The 21142-nt window shown below is 37.1% G+C and overlaps 1 protein-coding gene across 6 annotated transcripts in view; it reads right to left on the bottom strand.

Annotated features, from left to right (window-relative positions):
* Nucleotides 1–20344, bottom strand: part of CKAP5 (cytoskeleton associated protein 5) — a 42156-nt gene extending 21812 nt beyond the window's left edge. For all 6 annotated transcript variants that reach the window (XM_050896913.1, XM_050896914.1, XM_050896915.1 and 3 more), the window contains exons 1-21: nucleotides 20263–20344; nucleotides 19576–19769; nucleotides 18245–18451; nucleotides 15564–15735; nucleotides 14414–14546; nucleotides 14029–14132; nucleotides 13540–13653; nucleotides 13194–13298; nucleotides 10446–10535; nucleotides 10174–10338; nucleotides 9235–9363; nucleotides 8142–8324; nucleotides 7063–7176; nucleotides 5736–5846; nucleotides 4413–4505; nucleotides 3583–3768; nucleotides 3007–3101; nucleotides 1478–1535; nucleotides 1272–1397; nucleotides 792–928; nucleotides 463–637 (exon numbers count right to left, since the gene is read on the bottom strand). In XM_050896913.1, the coding sequence (XP_050752870.1) occupies nucleotides 463–637; nucleotides 792–928; nucleotides 1272–1397; nucleotides 1478–1535; nucleotides 3007–3101; nucleotides 3583–3768; nucleotides 4413–4505; nucleotides 5736–5846; nucleotides 7063–7176; nucleotides 8142–8324; nucleotides 9235–9363; nucleotides 10174–10338; nucleotides 10446–10535; nucleotides 13194–13298; nucleotides 13540–13653; nucleotides 14029–14132; nucleotides 14414–14546; nucleotides 15564–15735; nucleotides 18245–18451; nucleotides 19576–19769; nucleotides 20263–20319 (2748 nt within the window). In that variant the 5' untranslated portion in view covers nucleotides 20320–20344. The remainder of the gene's footprint in view (nucleotides 1–462; nucleotides 638–791; nucleotides 929–1271; nucleotides 1398–1477; nucleotides 1536–3006; nucleotides 3102–3582; nucleotides 3769–4412; nucleotides 4506–5735; nucleotides 5847–7062; nucleotides 7177–8141; nucleotides 8325–9234; nucleotides 9364–10173; nucleotides 10339–10445; nucleotides 10536–13193; nucleotides 13299–13539; nucleotides 13654–14028; nucleotides 14133–14413; nucleotides 14547–15563; nucleotides 15736–18244; nucleotides 18452–19575; nucleotides 19770–20262) is intronic.
* Between the last annotated feature and the right edge of the window lie 798 nt (nucleotides 20345–21142).

The following is a 21142-nucleotide window of genomic DNA, read 5'->3' as shown; positions in this document are numbered from 1 at the left end:
GTACACCTAGACTTTTACTTTAGAATGCCTGCTCAATGGTATCTATTCCAGGCTTCAAATCCATCACACAGATAAAAATTATTTCTGTATTCTGAGTAAATTAAAGTTCAACTAAAAGTATTTTCAAACAAGGGAAACTTCACTTCTGTCACAAGTGGAGCAATTATTCAAACTTCTTTTTTTGTTTGTTTGGGGTTTTTTAGATTTGCTTACATTACATTCAGAGTAGAGGCAGATTTTCCCTTTTTTGAAGGCTTTCTTTTAAATAGAAAGCCAAGACAAAGGCAAATATTTATAAAAATAGGCAAATATATGATCTAGAAATACACAGTTCACTGTTTCCCAACTGTTGATTTTGTGATATTGTAACAGACTGAGTAATAAGCAAGGTTCAGAAACCATAAATAGTTTGTCTTAAGTTCTAAGCTGGAAATAGCTGAAACAGGATTTTGAATAACATACCAAGATTTTATTGGAGTCATTGAGACGACTCTTCAAAGCAGCTGGAAGTTCTCCTATGTTTGGCTGTATAAACTTAGCATCATTTATTATGCTTGTCACTTCATCTAGACCTTCCTTTCTGATCTTCCAGTTTTTGTCCCCAATCTTAGACACTAGTTCAGCCGTGATCTTATCACTAAGAGAAAAAAAGGTAAAAAGCCCATTTGCTTAGTTATGTGTCTTTTAGTATTTGAGTGCTTCAACATCACAGATTTCTGCTTAGAAACTGTTTATAAACACAAAGTTTTGAATTGCAGTGGAAGTCTTCAGGTTGTAGAATCCAAACCTACCCAATATCTGTTCTTGGCAAGAGATCCACTACATCATTCCCAACATCTTCCTGTTCCTCTTCCTCGCCATCATCCCCACCTCCCCCACTGTGCCTGGAAATGCCACGAGTTGGGGCTGGCGCCATCTGCCCTTGCATCTGCAAGCAACACAAAAATCAGAAACAGCTATTTTACAGTTTTTCATTTGATGTTAAAAATAAAAACACTTGCATGATACGAATACGCTGTCTTGGGGCGATAGACTTCTAAAACATTATGCTAGTCAAACAAAACCAGAAACTTTTGAAGCTCATAATGAAAAAAGTGACTATTGACATAGCTAGACATAATGAGTTTGCAGCTGCTTTGGTGAGCTGTCTTAAAAAAAAATCTAGTTCACTTACAAAAACACAGGTTAGACCACATTACTACAGATTCCAGCTACAGAAGTTTCCAAGTAGTTTTAATGACACTTGGTAGTAAGAGAGCTACACTTCATACCTTTTCAAATTCTGCATCTATCTGGGAGAGAAGGGCTGGCTTCTCATCCTCAAAAAACATTCGCAAAGGAGGTCCCACATAAAGATACATGACTCCCAGCAAGGTAATGGCAGAAGTCCTTACAGCCTGCCAGAAAGAGGATAAAAGCACTCAGTCTTCAAATTAAGGATTGATAATAACTCAGGATTAAAATTCTGTTTACTCACTGGGTTAGTTGCAGCAAGAGCTGTCTTCACGTTACTGATGAAAGCTTTGACATTCAGTCTGTGGGAAAAAGATATCCCCCATAAGTAAAACACAACACAGGAAACACCAACAAGAAACAAAATCATCACAATATGCTAAAGAAAAAAAAAAAATGTACTGAGAACAGATTCATACAACTAACTTAGACGCAGAAGATATTTGCACTTACAAAATAACATCACAGGTACAGTGTAGATGGTAGCTATTCAAATAACTACTGAAAGAGATCAGTTTGGGGAATAGCCTACTATGAAAATCAATACAGTAAATATAAGATAATTTATATCAAAGACTGCTATTATTACAGCTGGAAAGTTTCTTACGCTACATCACCCACGATTGCTAGGACTGAAATCCTGAGGGATGAGTCTAGAATCATTTTAAGCAACAGAAACATACAACACCTACATAAGCACCTACAACACAAGCACCTACATAATAAAGGTGGTGTTGGTTTTGTTGGGGTTTTTTTTGTGTTGGTCTGTCTCAGGATCTTCCAGAAAAAGGCATAAATTTCAAAAAGAAATTTACAAAAGAAAGAACGGAAGGTTTAGATTACTGAATCCTCTATACCACCCCTGAATTCAACAGAAGAGAAAACAGGCAATCACAGAAGCTTCCTTTGTGCAGCCTCAAACACTGCTGTTCGAGTATCATATCTACACATAGATTACACTGCTGGAAATACATACTGTTTGGGGAATTTACTGAAGAAGAGAGTTTATTTTCCAGACTTAATCGATATTACTATCCGTTTAATAGCTGCGAAACAACTTGGACAGGCATAGTAATTGCCTAAGTAGTCAAATAAATTAATATTTGAAGTCTTCACTGCTTAGAAATTTTGTTCTCAGGAGTAAACCATATTACGTATGCCTCACCACATTCAGTTAAGAGACTGGTGATTAAAAATTAAGGAATGTTATCCCTGGTTCTGATGGAGAATCCATTTCTTACCCTCACAGCGCCAGATGCAATAATGGCTATTTTGTTGGCTAAAACTTCATCCCGTTATCAGCCTCAAAATCTCTCCTAAGGAGAGCAATAAGCATGCCGGTATGTACTCTTCTGTAGGCTGACAGGTTTGTTTTTTTTTTTAAACTATAAAATACAGTGATCCACCAGGGTGCAAGTGTATCCACGTAGAACGGCAACAACAGACATGCAATACCACAGCTCCTTGCCCAGCCCACTCCTATACTATATAAAGTTTAAGAAAAATGCTCTTCAGAGAAGGCTGAGTGATGAATAAAGCATCTAGTAGTGTAATAGTATCCTATCCTATTAGTAATGTCAGATACTTTCATTTACACATTTAGAGCTAGAAAAGCACCTGACAGAGCTAGCATCAGAGTTTAAGGAACAAGAGTTCAGATGCACTTGCAGCCACCCTCTTCAGACCAGTCTGACAGAGAAGAACAGATTCTTAGTCCTAGATTAGAAACATTTTCATTCAAGTTTCTCTTAGCAATTTACTTAAAAGACATACCCAGAAAAGCCAAACTCTTTAATTGCATTTGAAAGCCAGTTCAAAGTTTCTGACTGGTTTTTAGGATTCTTTTGAGAGAAAGCCATAGCCACAACCTGGAACAGAAGAGAGTTAAGTGTAAATTTTCACTGGCAAACCAGGTGACAAAGTACTCTAATAAAGGAGTGAAGACACCTGCAAAAAACACAGGGCACTGCAAGTAAACAGAAACAGCTGGGGTAACATACAAGGAAAAAATTTGTTGCATCACTGTAGCAGAATATGATTGCAACTGAAGCGAACCAGAAGTTCCTGAAGTACTTAAAGGCAGCCAGAGATACCTTTATTATGGATGTGTATTTGCTTTGGCAGTATTTCAGCAAAATACTGATTATTTCAGCAAAATACTCGTTATTTCGTCTTTTGGAGGAACTTGTATTTAACTTCTGCCTTAGGAGGTATCTTGAAAGCAAACAAATCACTTCCAGGTAACAGAGAAAAATAAAAGATTTAGGATTTACTCCTCAGACTGAAAGAACACCCCACATGATATTTCTGATTTTATTTACTGGAAGAATACCTTTGCTGCTCACTCACCTGCTCAGCAGTCCATGGCAACTGACACGCCTCTGCTATTGCTGTCATGGCTTCTTTTGCATTACTCCCACATTTCACATCACCAACCTTGTCTACAAGACCATCCAGCACAACCTGTGCTGAAGTTTTGGAGAAGTTTCCTTTCTGTGCAATCAATGCAACTATATGCAGTTTCATCTGCATCACCTGAAACGTCCATAACAGCAAGGAAGTTACTTATGTCTTAATGTATTTTAGACCAAATTTTTTATTTTATATATTTATAGATATATATATATTAAAAAATGCATTTATGGGTAAACATAAGTGTATACATAAAATATGTACTCGTGTGTATATACATACAAATGTATACATACACATTTGAATATACAAAAGTGTTTGTGTTCACACACAACATTTGTGTACACAAATACATATTTTATACCCACACACACTTGTATATATATGGTTGTGTGATTATACACACAATTTGTGTGTATACACACAAATACATGTTTTTATCTCTATATGTATATATACATATACAATCAATAATACTGGGCAGCCGTTATCTACTTTTAGATCTTATATACACACACACCTATCCACACACATGTATACACATACATATACATCTAGATATCTTCAAATGTTTTCTCTAAGTCTCAACCATCAGCAGAAATAAAATTTAATTTCAAAGTTTATATTCTCATTGACTACAGATACAACTGTGGTCACAGTGCTAGGACTGTCAATGACATATATGCACCTACAGCCTTTTAGTTGGAAACACAGCTTACATTAAGTAACAAAAATGGACTGTTAGTTACTGAAGGATAATGTATTACCTGAAAATTTGTTTCCTTCCAACCAGGTTTCTTGGCCAGCATCCTTACTAGAGCTTGGCAAGGCATTTCACTTCTCTCCATAAGCTCAACAGCCTAAAGGATAAACATTAAGTTAGTAAGTCACAAGTGATAAAAAACCCAAAACACAAACAGAAGTTACCCCAACTGTAAGTATTTTCTTAATACTGAACTAAGTTGCAGAAGTTCTCAGCATAAGAATTTACCTGAACAGCCTTACTACAAGACCCACTTTTACAAGGAGCCCATTTTACAGGTACTGAGCCAACATTTAAACTACAGCATTCACATGGCTACACTTTGTATGTTCTTTAACAAGTGTCCTTACAACCACTACTGGCCATTTCAGCCCTGAGAATTTAACACTTAAAAAAAAAAAAGCAGCTTGGTTTTGTTTTTTTCTTTTTTTTAGATGAAGTATACTATGCACCTTTCACATTGGATTGCTGACTACACAGCAGCAGAAATTAAGCCTGAATGTAATCTAAATTACTGTTTTTATTTGTTGTTAGGCTTACCCATTCCACTGAAACTGTAACATCTTTACATTTGAGTAAAGCAGGCTTCTGCAGCAGCATTTCAGTGCAGCCAGTCACCATTTCATAGTTGTAAGTTTAGTGGAAAAGGTAACTAAATACTAAAACTCAGTCACAACCGTAATGGCGTAGCAGTGTGAACTATTTGTACATCTACAGTTGATGCCTTTTTGACTGTGAACTCTCAAAGGTCTTATGACAGATACCATGGGAAGAAAGCCAGGCTTCACATCTGAGTAACACATGATGGTTTTTTGTTTGTGACTACATGAAGCACTCGCCACCAGCTGTGAAGACTGCTGGTATTGCATAAGGCTTCAAACATCAACTATTTGCCAATTGAAATTTTAGCGTTATAATCAATTGCTGCCTAACATGCAATCAGCAGGGACAGACTTGCAAGTGGTTTTGCCCAGTCATTGCAAAACTTTTTGTTTAAACCTAGTTATCTTTGAGACTAAGCTTTAGAATTACTTAGGGTTTTAAGACGACCTCTATGCATCCCCAATCCAAATATTTCTGACAAAAGCATAACTATCTACATTAAACTAAAAGACTTACTCCACTATTGTTACGGAATAAGAGCCAATTTAAACCATATAAGCCACTTGTCTTTTGCAAGCATTGTTTAATCCATCTGAAGTGCTGACATATCACTACTACTGGTATGTCCTTTAAAAGAGTTACCAGGCATAAAAAGCCGAAGAAATTATTGTTTTCTTTCTCTTTCCCTACCTGCCTCTCTTCTTATCAACCACTACAAACTTACCTTCTGAAACTCCTCCATGCAGGCAAGCCTCTCTTTCCAGTTACCACTGTCCAACTGCTGGATACAAGAAGCTGGAAGGACAGCAGCAGCTTTCTCTTCACATACTTCTATCTGCAGACAGATCAGAACAAGGCTAACACCCCACTGTATCCCTTCAGAGGGATGCAGCAGCCTTAAGGACAAGTAATATACTGGAATGACCCTTGCACTGTGGTGCATTTACACAATACGAAAACTTTTCTGTTGTAGGTTGAAAGATTTTGTATGGATTATAGTTTAGGGGCCTTATGAATTTAGGAAGCTGCTAAATTGTACTGCAACAGAAAAGTAATCCCTGGAAAGTACGATAAGTTGTGCAGACAGTCAAAAATAATCCTGAGTAGCCACTATCTACCTATACAATCAAGCAGAGGTAACCTAAAATTTGCAAGATAATTTTGTATGAAGTCTGAATAAACATTCACAGCAATGAATCAGTGGTTGATGAGGGTGGATGGGAGAAGACCTATCTTCTGCATCCATTTTAGCAAAAAGAAGAATTCAAGTTATTTAGTATATGAAAAATGATAAAAACTTCCCTTGTTTTACTGGTGTTTGTATCACCTTCAGGAAGTATATACTCATTTTCCACTGTATAACTAGCAATATAAACTGGCTATATAATGGAAAGTATTCATTCTAAGTGACACTCTAAAGATAACTGACAGTCCAAAAACTTGCAGATACATCTAGCAAAGCTTTAATAGCTTTTTGTTACTGTTTGGCCTACAGATAGCTTAGTTTACCTGGTTCCCTACCAAGAGGATAGGTAGATGCTCAATTAACATGCAGAATTCAATCATTTTTTTGAAGTGTAACTTAATATGAAGAGCACAGAATAAACTTGCATTAGTTCATTTAATTATTACTGTATTCTACTTCAGGTTTCAATGTAAACTCCAGAATACTGTATTCTCAGGCTTTTAATACCAGACACCTTCAGCACATCATGCATCCTAAATTACATATGAAGTAGTCATAACGTTACTTTTTTCATCTGGTCCTAGTTCAGGGACAACATGATATACCCTATTATATTAGCATGATTTATTGTTTACTGTCTTATATGGCCTGGTACCAACAACAGCCTGAAGAACAGGTGTATTACCAGAATATATCGAACATCTGTTTTATCAGTTATGAATTCCTTTTAAGTATATTGCTTTCCCTTGTCCTAACAAAAAAACCCCCCAATTTTAGTGAAAAATTCTGTAGTAGCTGAAGAACTAATTAGCCAAAGCTACTTACACAGAGGACTTCGGATTTCAGAGAATAGCAGAATACTCACCGAGAGCTCCGATTCAAATATTTCTTTGGTCTCGGGACCCTTCTTGCCTTTTGCCCCAGCACCTCCCATACCTGCAGCTGCAGCTGGTTTGCCTTTCTTGGGTGGGCCCCCAGACTAGAAAGGAAATGCACAAGTTAGTCAAGATTAAACAGGTCTCTAGTTCATCAGATACCAAAAGAACTGCTCTTTTTCCACACTTCTACATTCTAATGTTAAAAAATACATATCTCTCTACTACCGTAACAGCTGCAGGCAAAGAAATAGTTTTCTGCTACAGCTTATTTAATTCATATGTTGCTTTCAGACTACCAGGTTTTATAAAACATGTACAGTAACAGGGACACACGAGACAATGAAAGATGAAAAGGGAAACAATGTATGTATTTGTGAAGGTTCAGGAAATAATGAATTCATCTACATATTTTCCTATTGATACTGATTAGATATTAAACTTGTGACTGGTGTCTCTTTTCCAGGCTACCAGAGTATCAATAGATTTTAAAAAATATGATCCATTCTACTATTCACTTCCAGGTTTCTCACCTGGAGAAATAAGTAGGATATTACAAAGATCATCTATAGTGCTACTTAGGTGAATTTTTAAAATCCAAATAATCATTTGAAAGTAATACAGGCTAATGGTTCAAATTATTTATGGTAACAAACTAAAAACAACACTGAAGAGAATACTCAACACTTAAGTAGTAACCTTGCTAGTTATAAGAGACGTTGACTTCAGTCAAATATTACTGTATCACCACAGAGCATATAAATGTAACAACATCTGAGGCTCCTCTGAATGCCTACAGCGGTCTATCGCTATTTCAGTATCAAAATCTGGTATTAAGATGTAAGTGACAAAACAGTTTGTATCATTAAAAATGGAGATTTCATCAAGTACATTCTCAGAAAGTCCCAGCTTCTTTTTGTTGTTGGGCTCACCTACTCCTACAGAAGGACAGCGATTCCTCAATGGAAGGAGACATTCAACAGGCCACCTTTGATCTTCAATAAGTAACTATTCAATGCAATCACAGACAGCTGTGATTATCAGATAATCTCTTGGCAATCTCTCTTACCTTCACAGTGGGTGCTTTTTTCAGTGGTCCTGGTTTGGTTGCTGCATCTTTTGTTTCTTTATCTCCACCGCTCCCTGAAAGAGCAGGGGCCTTTCCAGTAATAGGCTTGCCTTCTTTTTTCTCAGCAGCTCCTCCTGTCTTTTTACCATAAATCAGTTCTACCTTCTCAGCACACTCTTTAATCTGACAAGCAGTTTTTAAAAAAAACAAAACAAAACAAAACGGAAAGAAAAGCTATTTAGCTGCCACAATTAGAGGTACAGTGTCCTTTCAACAGCAGTGGCTCAAACTTGACTACTCTTGAAAAAAACCATGAAGAGTTTAAGTTGTTTACTTCACAAAATTTTGTTATCCTACTTTCCTTACAGTAGTAATGTTAACTAGTCAATGGCATCAGCCATCACTGTATTGCTAGAATAATTTTCCTAGTTCAAAATGAAGTGCATTTATACACATAGAAAGCATTGACACATACCTTGATACTTACAGGTGCTCTAAAGACTAATTCTTAGCACCTTAAACTATAAAATCATCATTCAGTCAACAAACCTGTCAGCTTATGCAAAAGCATGAGAACTTTGTTGTCGGAAAGTCTTTGATAGCAAATCCCGTCTAGTAATATAGAATTAGACCATGTGGTTGTGACCTAAAACCCTAAATTTTGTTTCAGACAACAGAGAAAGTGTTCAAAAACAAACAAAACCCCAAATACAACCAACCAACAACCAAAAAAAAAAACCAACCCCCAAAAAAACCAACACACCCCCCCCCAACCAAACCTCACAACCCAGCTCACAGATAATACAGCCTTGAAGCCAAACAGATACTTTACATAAGAATGAAAAGTGCAATGTTAACATACTAATGCATTTTAGGTAGTGGAAGTCAAAGAAACGATGCTTGATAATCTAGCAAGAAACAGAGATTTTCAGATTCCCTGCAACATCAGTAACTTTTAAGTAAAAAACAAATTTTCAAAAATCTGTGCTGAAAGTCATTAGCTAAAGCATCCTCTTTAGTCTTCTCTAGCCTAAGATGCATCTTAAATGGATAAATAGAGCATTTTTGTTATCATAAATGTTGTAAAACTCACCCGATCAAGCTTTAGTTTGTCTACATCTGCTAGAAAAGGATTCACAGCTTTCTCTCCAGCCACTTTCAAGGCAGTTCCTAATGCTTCAAATCCAGCATCTCTTACTTCAGGAGCAGAATCATTGATATGCTGCAGAGAAAGACAACTTGTATCATATGACTTGCAGCTCATATCTAAATAGATTCTTAAATCCATCTTCTGTACAAATCCCCTCCCCTTTTTAAAAATCTAAATCTACTACAGAATAATCCTTAACATTCCACTGCAGAAAGAAAAAGGTGGTTTTTCACTTCTGTTTTCCTATGTACTAATCAAGTCTACTGTTTCTCAGATATCAGTTTCCCATCTTTGAATCTTTCACACAAGAGGGTAAACGTTCATGCTTTAATAGATACTGCCACACTATGAAAGTTCACAAGGACTTCGAAGTTCTGCAACCCCGTTCAAATCTCCATTTTTGAAGCCAGAGAGATTTCCCATAACAAGGAAAGGGCTATTTGGCAATGAGAAAAAAGTATACATCATTATCGTTTACACTGATAAATGCTCTAGTGTAACTGCAGTGTATGAATCAGTGATGGTTCTTTTATTCATGGTAAATGACATGTAGCATTCCAACAAAACCTTGCTAGAGATGTCTGCAAGAAGCAAGTGGCACAGTGCCCAGAAGTTTAACAGTTGCAAATCACTGTCTTAATCTATTATAAACTTGGTGAGATGTCAGTTTCAGAGAAGCTAAGAAAAGGAGACTAAACTGTTCCCATGACTGACAGTCATCTTCAAGTCTGACATCAGTCAAAACTGACTCTGATGGCTACATAGCACACAAGAACTCTTTAGTCCTTGCACTACCAGACGGGTCTTTCTCCCAAAACCATCCAATGCTTCACAACAACAGTGCTCAAGTCAATGGCAGAGAAGTACCAACTCCTGCTTTACCTTGAGGAGTGCAGCACAGAAAGGTTTTAACAGGCTTTTTGGCAGAGTAGAAGGCGTGCAGTGACGGAAGCTTCTTGCAATGAAAAGGGATGTTTGTTGCTTAATTGTTGGGTTTTTGTTGTCCATCACTGCCAACACATCTTCACTTATGTTCTGCAATGTGGTCTGTAGTGTTGGATAAAGAAGTAATTAGTTTCAGTAAAGTAAGAGAAAAGCAAATCAAAATTAGAGACCAATTCTCAGACAATGGGAAAACTGTCACTCTTACTTACTGTAAGAAAGATTGCATCAATGGCCTCCTGCAGTGCCTGCACTACCTGAGGCTTCTTCTCTTTAAATTTCTCCAAGATTGTTGGAACAACCTATGGAGAAGGGAAAAAGAAACAAACAAAAAAGTCAATCCACTCTTCACTAATATAACTGGAAAGCCTGACAGTCTGCTCCCTGGTATTTTGCAGACAAGCAAATAATGCAAACATCACTGCTGCCCCCTCCAGGGGTACACAACAGCAGTATGAACTAGTTTATTCTAGCTGATCTCCAATATTAAATTCATTCCAGTCAGTCTATTAACAAATACAGATTTTTGAGCAATTTCATAGCAAAGCTAAACAAAAGGCAGATATACAAAGTTCACATAATCACAGATGAATACTCTGGCTCTACTGGTCTGGAACAGAGAGTAATAGAATGGAAGTTAAACAATTTCACAGCACAGAGTGCTGTGCTCTTGTACTATAAGAATCCAAGAAGGTATATAACCTGTTGCCTCTTTCCCAGCTTCCTGACAGCACTCAGCACGGCTCATTAAGGAGCCCTCATTTGACCCACAGCTGACAAGACCACGGTTCTAAAGCAACCCAAATCCTTCCTGGAACAATATTTTTTGGATCTATCACCTTGGAAAAGCAAACCTGACACTAAACTATGCCATACTGGAATTTCACAGCAATTTATACCCAATCTAGCTGCTCAGTCAGTCACTGCTGAAAAATAAAATAAACAAATAAATAAAAAAATTAAAGAAAGAAAGAAAAAAAAAAAATCAGCAGACATTCTCATGTGCCAGTAATACAAGCAGCTCCATTTAAGTATGGTCTCTGTAACAGTAAGAACTTCTGTCAGCAAGCCAGAAACATGCAGAGCTTTTAACTGTGGAAAGCAGGCTATTTTCAAGATTTTCATAAACGTAACGCAGTTCATAGTTCGGAAGCAGTCTGATGCCTTACAGAAGTTATAAGCTCTTGCATAATACAAAATAGATTTTCCACAGATAATGCTTTCTACACAGAAGCTGACTATGAGATCTCAACCCCTTGCGACACAGTGACCTAGGCTCAGCTGGTATCCTTTGCTGGGCCGCAACTTGCAAATTCCCTGTTCACAAAGACTTTAGCATTAAAAAAACTTCAATTAATACAGAATGGCACCATGGAAACCCTCATACATGCTACTGCAGGTGCGAGACACCCCTAAACCCTACAGAGAACAAAGTCATAGGAAGGAGATATTTAAAATCATTAAGTCTCCATTTTAGAAAATGCTGACAGCTAGAAGAAATATTTTTTAACATGGAAGTTAAAAGCCATGTCCTATGTGAGAGAGGGAGGGAAGGAAGAAGAGTCAGTCCAGGGCTCCAAAGGCAGTCAGAGGTGAAGTTGGGCCACACGTGCTCAATTACAGCAAGTAGTACAGTTCTATGCTTTATTTCATCACTCTTGTTTTAACATGGACTGCAGACTGTAACATTACAGTCCAATATTCAGCTAGAGTTTATTATAATCCCACAATTCTAGCAACAGTTCTGTTTTATAACACTTCGAATGCCCGCTCTCAGGAGAAGTCTACATCTTCCTCACTAGTAAATAATCCAGCAAACAAATCAAGTGAACTGGTAAAATGAGTGCTGAGATTATACAATTCATAGCTGCCATTACAGTACTGAAAAAGTCATCTTCTCAACACCATTTGCTTGGCAACCATGGAGCTATACCCTTATTTCAGAAGCTTGGCTTTTTCAATACTAACTCTGTAGCTCTAAGGGATAACCTTTAAAATACAAATCAAGTGTAAACAGATGTAAGAACGCTGCTTACAACAACAGACAGCTTTCAGAATGAAAGAGACTTTGTCCAAACTGTTGTTCTGAGTTCAGGAGACTTGAATGTTTCTGAAGCAGTGAGATTCAGTAACTTTCCAATTCACCACAAAATACAACACTACCGGCAGCCAGACACATCAGTTCTTGCTCTCTAAGTTCTACCCCCACCACTCTTGCTTATCACAAGAAAAATTTGATTGAGCAGCTTAAAGAACACAGCAACAGAGGCTTGAGAAACAAGTGAGATAACCAATCTTTGGAAAGAAGGGGAGCTTTTAATTAGTTGCAGTTAAGCTTCCCTGTATTCCCTGATATTAGCTGTTGGTAAGAGAAAAGCAGCAAAGGAGAACAGAAAAGAGCATTAAACTAGATCACCAGAACATTTTGGTACCAGAAATCTCAGTAGTTTGGCTATTTAAAGCAGACAAAACACCCCACAAAACCCAGACAACAAACAAACAAAAACCCACCCACCACCAACCCTCCCCCAACATTCAAAAAATCCCAACCAACCTAAAACATACATCACTGAGCTGCTAAGTAGAATCAGGTTCAGAAGCTATTTTTTCCACTGTGGCCTACAAATGCATTTCTGTGGGTGTATCTCCAGGATGGTAAATGTAAATAAAGTTCATTTCATGGCAGAGTAATTCAGAGTTGTCTTCGTACAGAAGATTTATTGCAATAGTAAGCTTCACGTTGTTGAATGTGAATAAATAAGGTCCTTTTAACCTTAAGCTGCAAGAGATCTTGGCAGATGTTTCACTGCTTGCTCTATTAAGGGGTAGGTAAGTATTCATAATTGTACAAAGAATACCTTTGATAAATACCAAGATATGACAGGCAAAAAAAAAAAAACAAAAAGAGGAAGGTGTCCAGCATCAATAAAAACAGAAAAAAAGTACATACTCTTACTTACATGCCCTGCATACTGTCCAAATTTCTTTCGGAGGCCAGCAGCTAGTCCAGCAAGGCATTTGGCAGCCAAAGCAACTAACATAACATTTGTATCCTTTCCAACAACCTGAAGAGAAAAAACAAACAAAAAAACCCCCAAAACAATGTTAAAGACTGAAAATCCAAGTTTCAGAGACTTGGAAGAATTTCTTAGAATAGTCCAGTGGGCCACAGATTGGGTTATTTCCACCACTGTTCCAGCTAACAATTTTCTACTCATATTACCTCAACTGTAACTTTTAAAGTATAATACAAATAAATTACAGAAAATATTAAACCATATGTGTACTCTGGGTTTTATTTACTACCTTTTTGAGAACTTTCACCAAGTCTGCATAGTCTCCTGATTCCAATTTGGGATTTTTCACCAGCAGTTCAACAGCTTCTAGAGCTTCTTTCCTTTCTTGCCATTTTTTTGCTTCCTGCAGAGCAAATAATTCACATTCATTTATAAATGGAAGCAGTTCTAGAGAAGCATACTTGCCACAAACCATAGATTTTAAAACTTAATTCTGTCCTGAGAAAGCCAAAGTCTCCCTACAGTTCAACATCAATAATTGCAATGAAATATGAAATACAGTCCTTTCCCAGGACATATCTCACCTCCTTAAAATTACAGCTTTCTTGCTGGTAAATCAAATTTTGAGACTTATTTATGATAGTCTATATTTTACTTACACTAGTCTGTTATTATCCATGTGGCAGTAAAGCATACATTGCAGAATGCCAATAAGTCTTAAGACTCATTAGCTCCACATGTCATAGAATTAACTGGTAGTATTTAAGTTTATGCTTACTATTTTCTCATAGAAGTCTTTGGGAAGCTTGGAAAGAATTTCTACAGCTTCAAGCAACTCATATGCATCTACTTGTGGTACTGCCTCTTCCTCATCATCACCTCCTGCAACCAGAACAGAAAAAAATAGCACCAGAGTGACAAATGAAATTTTGACTACAGCACCACCTAAGGCTCATTGTTTAAAAAGTACTATCAGCAGTTGTGATTTTGCTATTCTAAAGGACAGATACTCTTTCATATAAAGTTTTTGCCCCAGCCACATCATCTTGTTGTGTACTGCACTCCACGTTTTGCACCAGTTTGAGTAAAAGCACCTTTACAATTTAATGCATTCCTTCACAAATAATATATCAGTGATATACTTCAGAGATTAAATAGTTTACCTCCATCTGCATCTCCTCCAACTGCCTGCTGCTGCTCAAATTTTGCTTTCAGCTCCTGTTGGGAACGCAGGAACCTGGTCTGCTTAGGAGCAGCTGATGACACTTTGACCCACTCTTCTTCCAGTTCTTTTAGCTGCCAAAACGAAAAAGAATCATCATATCAGAGACATTTTGTACATACCCCAAGACAAGCAATGCTTCATGGAAAGCAATGGAGTTTTCCCATTTCAAAGCCAAGATGGCACTACCTTTCAAGTTCTTTTTTCTGCCAAAGTGACTTCCCCTTCACATTCACTGTTCAGAAGCTTTTGACCACAGAACACAATATCCACAGAACAGAATATCAACAAAAATATCAATGCAAAGCATTTACTTAAGAACAAACTGTAGAACAGTCAGAATGGTGTGTCCCCTCTGTAGAAGCTTTAAAATAAAAATGGCTGAGCATGAAGGAAAATCTTTTTGTTACAGCCATGCTATTATTACACACTAAAACTAAGACAAAACAAACACGTTGAGCTACGTTTGATGAGACAGTTTGTTTTTTTTAAACCATGCCTTTTTCCAGCAAGTTACTGCTTTCCACCTGAACACAATTAACTCAAGTGGGTAGGAGGGAAGGATGCATAAATAATTTATAAATTTTTAAAATAATGGAATGTTCCATCTCCAATAGCATAGTTATCTATTGTAATGTAATGCCACTTCCTGAAGTGGAACAGTAACATCCTGAGCCCCACCAGAACAAGTCTGAAGGGCTGCATAGAGGAAAAAACTTCAGGAAAAAAAGAAAACTGAGAAGGAAAATGGTCGACTTGACTTTCAGTGCAGGGATCTTTTATAAGGGTAATCATTTGCCCTTGGGTTAGGCCTCCAAGAACTACCATCCTACTTCTCAAACCCCCTCCTCAGTTTCAATATGATGCTTCCCCCCACAACTTCACATATATTCAGAGCAACAAAACATTGTCACAATAACAAAGATGGACTAACATTTTAGGTGAAGTTACAGGAAGCTAAAAAAATAACATTGTTGTTACTGAAAAAATTCCAGCTTTGACTTTAAGAATGCCCAACACCACAGGATCAGGGAGGGTGAGCATGGAAATATTTTCTCAAATGTTCGGATACAGAACTACTTTCTGCCTACCTGAACAGAATTTATGTTCTGCAATGGAGGTCTCAGAGCATCCCTTATCCAACGGTAGATCTCCACAGCAAGGAGTTTGGCTTCATCTCGAACAGCCTTTTCCCGAGACTCAAAAAGTTTTGGCAATACTTTAATGATTGGCTTCAGTGAGATTATTTTTGAACCAAATTCACTGAAAGTTAAAAATATGGAATAGCATCAGTGTCCAGGTAGGAACCCGAGAGTGATCCACAAATAATAACTGGGTTTCTTTAAACAATCTATGAAATGCTTCCAGTGCACATTCAGGGATTGTGCCATTTACTCAAATCATTATTGTAGCTATTATTTTGTGAAGCTACTAAACTACTGTAAAATTTAAAGAATATTTGCCCTATCATAATTACCCTCCACGCCCATCTTGGAATTACAAAATCAGGCCTCTGAAATTACTTCAAAGCACTTAATCCAATCTGCTACTTAAATACGTTCCCTTGCGGGGGGGGGGGGGAAGAGAAAAAGAAAAAAGTGTCCTTAGACCAAAATTTGTATGACCTATTTTTTTTTTTTTTTTTTTTTTTTAAATCAGAATAGAATCTCCTTTGTCTATCCTTGGAGGCAAACTGCAGTAAAACCATTAGTCACTTTTCCAGTTGTTGGACCAGATAATTACAGTGAGCCTGGGTCATCTTCACAGAAAACACACACGTTGAAATATGTGCTGCTGAAAGGACACATAAAACAAGTTTCCCCAGCCAATCACCCTTCCTTGTCAGCAGATTCGACATGATGTTGAACTTAATATACTAAATTTCCTTTTTCAATCGCTGCTGAATGAGAACACAAGAACTTTCTTTTCATACTCATAGTAAAGTTAACCGCTACAGTTCTTAAAGCATCATATCTAAATCACCTCAGAAGCCATAATTTTTTTTGATTCAGAAGCATTTCCTTTCCTTGAGAATTCTGAATTAACCTTTCCACCAATCACTTTTTCTTCTGCTTCCCTCCAATCAAGTACCACATGAAAAAGCTAGTAAAAATGGCTGCTCAAGAACTAAAACTTATGTCTCACTTTCTAAAAATTCTAGTACTAAACATTTTATTGCCAAGCCCACTTTGAGAAATACTAAGTATTAAAACCTGCATAAGAGGCTCCAGTCTTAGAAACAAGAAACTTTAAATGCAGAATATGAACAAATGAGTTGCCCAAGATTTTTATTTTTCTACCATGACTCAAAAAAAGACCGTATTAGGAAAAGTGCCTATGCAAATTCTCTTATTCTTATCTAATTCATATAATATTATCTAATTCATATAACAACACAAGAAAGAACAGAAACCTTAGCACAAGATAAAAAACACCAGAAGCTAAACTAGTTATGCACTCAAGCTACCCACCTAGGTACAACAGACAAATTTTGTTATCAGTGCAGAAACCCTGTCAAAGCGCAAGACAAATTTAGGTAGCAACACAGCTCAGAAGCACAAGACGAAGGTTAAGTCAACAGGGCTCCATGAAAGAATTTGATCTTGCCATCTTAAAGATAATAAAATACTTCATATGAAAAAAAATAGGCAAGTGTGGCACATTTTATAGGCGTGGTTAGTTGAAAGATACTGAGGAAGGTCATGCAGGTTTCTAATTACACTGTACTGTTAAAAGGACATTTGACTAGATAAGGCAATTTAAAATAGCTAAAATATATTCTTAAATGTGGGACAGTAGTTTCATTTAGTAGAAGCATAGGTAATGTGCTAAGCCCAATGCTTTATTTTGACTTCCGTTACAGAAGCCTGAAACAATTAGTTTAACAAGGACCATCTATACACATGCCTCAGCAAGTTCTCTAAAAAATACCTAGCATAAGATACTCTCCATCTATATTATGCAGCTTTCATATGAACTACTTTACTCAGAAAAAGGTGTTCTGTCCATCAATACCAAAATTATCTGTTTTGTTTAAAAAAAAAATATCTAATGGACAGTGAATTATATATAACCAAGTATAAGAATTTGATAAAACCCCAGTATTTTTCACTCAACTCAAAGGCAGCAAACATACTTGGAAGTGGAACAAAAAAAGACGTTCCAAATCTAATCTTGAAACCAATTACCCCATGTTAATTAAATTGGATTTGATTTTTAGGGAGCATTATCAGTTTTTCTTTTTAATAAAGAAATTATTATATGGACAATGGAAACTTACTGTGCAATGAGCTTTTTCCTTTTTTCTTTTCTTCCGAAAACACACACCACATACCCAATTAAAGATGTTAACATCAGTGAGGAAAACAGTGGTTTGGTTTTTTTTTTTAATTTTTTTAAAAAAAGACTACATTTTAGTTTTCCCATCAGTGAGTTTATTTCAGCTATTCAGAAGAGAAGCTCCACAGTCTGGAACAAGACACACTAATCCTGCCCTTCTTTCAGAAGTCCATTGTGAAAATGGAAGTTTGGTGAACAGTTGCCATGAACTAAAGTGATCAGATGAAGCTTGTACAACAAAGACATCCCTCACATCTAACAAATCCCACGATGCTCTTAACCGTTGTCAGAAAATATCAGTTCAGTAAAGATGCGTGCCCTTGTTATTGTTGAATAGGATGTTAAAGACTTAAGCAACAAATTCGACTCTATATACTGTTGGGGTGAGGGGAAAAGAAAAAAACAACCCATGAACTAAAAACGAAAAGCTTACCTTAGTGCTTTCCTCAGTGTCTCTATACATGCTACTATGATTTTCGGGTTTTTGTTGTCCAGACCCTTTAGTAATTCTTCTTGTACTGCCTCCCCCTTCTCAATTTCTATATACATTAGACATATATCTAGACCCAGCTCTTTTGCTCTGGCTTTCGGCTGATTGAACACTTTATTTACAACTCCAGACGCTACTTCTCCTGTTGTCCTGAAAGATGAGAGTGTGTTACTTTTGGAACATTTAAGTGAATTAGGTGTTCTACAGCATTATCCACAGACAAAAGCACACACAACACCCAAAACATGCATTAAAACTCAGCAAGTCCTCATATAATAGGGACTAAATTCTAAGTTAACTTTGAAGGTAATAACTTTTTGTAAGAGATGACTTCAACCTCTAGTTTAATCAAAAGAACTCCTGCAGACCGAATGCTAGTTAATATATTCCTAATACTGGACTACACCAGACAGTGAATAGTAGACATTTTCTGAAAAGTGTATTCGTTAATATACATTAGTTAAGGTCCACAAATAAATGGCATTTCCTGGAACTGCATACATTACAGTTAACTAACATATAGTATTGATGCATAATCCCAGCACAGAATTTCACATCTATTTCAAAGCTTCCAATCAACTAAATCATTTACACCACTTAAGGGATTTGGAAGGTTGTTAGGTTTTTAAACAAAGCTTTGGGTTTGTTTATTTGTTTTTTAAATAAGACTTTTAGTCATTTCATCAGGTCACAAAGTCAGTGGACTGAAGCATTGATCTGGCCCATTACGTGTTTTTATTTCACCTTCACAAGTACAGGCTGTTTCACGGGCTAGACAACAGTGAAATACTAAAAAACATCCCGTGAAGAAATTGGCAGGTATGAAGATTCATATTGGTTAAGTTGGATGCAACACCGCATAACCGTAACTACATTTATTTCATGGATGAATCACACAAATATCTCCCTGGAAAGAAAAGGCTTCCTGTATGTATAGACTGTTTTAGTCAAACAAGAACAGGGATTCCAGTTCACAGCACCTATAGCATCAAATTACTGATTACTTTCTCTACCATTTCAGAAATCTTTACTACTACCTTTAATAGCCTCTTTGAACATTGTAAGCAATTTCTGACAAGTTAATATGCACATGGAGGCCATCTACAAGGCAAGCCTACCATTCGGCAAATCCTCTAGATCAGAAAGCAAGTTCTGCTCTCAATAGTAAAGATCAGAATTGTTAGCGGCCACTGTACAATTTATCTGCAGACTTTCTCAGAAAGGCACATTAAACTGTTGTAATAGCCTACCAATAGCAAGAAAAGGCTACTTACTTCCCAGCTACATGAGCATTTTCAACATAAGCAAGCGCTGCTTCCAGTCCTTTCAACTGAGCCACTGCATTGGAGTCTGTCACAAATTTCTTTATCAATCCAAGATACTTGGACCATTCGGGACTCTTTTCATCATCTATCTTCTGGAAGAGCTTAAGGGCTTCTTCATAACCATTTAATCTGGCTTTCCACAGCTGGAAGCAGAAATCAGACATTTAAATGTTGTGCTAGTACAATCTTAACTCACCAATCTCACAAAGTTCTTCAATCATAGTTGAAAGTGTGCTCAGTAAGCTGGCATCTGCAAGATCTCTCTTCAATGACTGCCAAGAATGATCTGGATAGAGATGCCAGTCTTCCCCACTGCTCTTCGTAAGCTCTAACAACGACTGATGAGTAGGTGGGAGCCCAACAATAGTGATGAGTAATTTCTCCACATGAATGAGTGCACTGAAAGATCAGTGCACAAGCTTACGCCATACAGACTATCATGCTACTAAATTCTGCTTAATAAATGTTATTCAGCCTCCAGGTTGGATAGAACTGATAGAGTTTCAGATCTGTTATACGCACACTGTGCGGCTATTGAGATTACCTAACTATGGTGTACTTAGATAGAGGAGTACCACAGAATCACCACAGCAGAGATATATACAGCAAGCCAAACCCAAAGACAAGATTTCCTACCTTGTGTTCACACTTCTGGTCAATGGGCAGTTTCATCCACTCACTGTCGTCCCCCATTGTAATTCAGGTTCTCTCTATAATTACAGTAATTCCTGTGGAGATAGGGACAAGTTAGAACGCAGAAAAATACATGTCAGTATGTTTACTGACTTATTTTACTTATTAAAAAAAACAAAACAAAGACAATTCTGTAGCAAATCTTATCGCTAATGCACAACCCAAGCCTGTAATTATATTTAGATATGCACTACTAAGACTATACCACTATTTTTGTTAGCCCTGGAAAGCTACCAGAAGCCATTAAAGATTAGAGAGCAGTGCAATTTGTAGTATTTCAGGCACTAGAAGTCTCAATCTGTGAAAGTTTTAGTAAGCTGAGAAGACATGCAGAATATAACCTCATCTAAGCTTGAGGAAGAAGTGTACTACGATTAAGGTGCTAAAACAAAATGAGCACCCATCAACACTAGAAAACTGACTTACTGACACATGCTTTCAGCAACAGGTGCCATGAATCAGTATCAAAAAAATAATCGGGTGCTAGTGTAAGGACAGCCATTTTTAACAACTTTACAAACAGCACAATTGAAATGAACAGTACTGTGAGAGGAACAAAACTCATTTTGCAAGCTGGACACTTTATGCCCTAATTCTAATGTAGCCAGCGTCAGCAACTGTCAACAAGAGATCAATTTCTTACCACACATAGGGCTCAAATCCTTACTCATTCAAGTTCCTAAGTGTTTTCCTCCTCCCTCCCTTTCCTTTTCATTAAAATAGGAATACTGACCATTAGGGTACAAGAGATGAGACCTCAGGCTCAATGCCCATCTCAGACGTATTGTACAACTAACCTGACTGCTCAGAGAATAACAAGAGA

The sequence above is a fragment of the Gymnogyps californianus genome, chromosome 5 (assembly GCF_018139145.2).
Source record: "Gymnogyps californianus isolate 813 chromosome 5, ASM1813914v2, whole genome shotgun sequence".
NCBI classification, from domain to species: Eukaryota; Metazoa; Chordata; class Aves; order Accipitriformes; family Cathartidae; genus Gymnogyps; species Gymnogyps californianus.
This window is presented reverse-complemented; position numbering and strand designations above follow the sequence as displayed.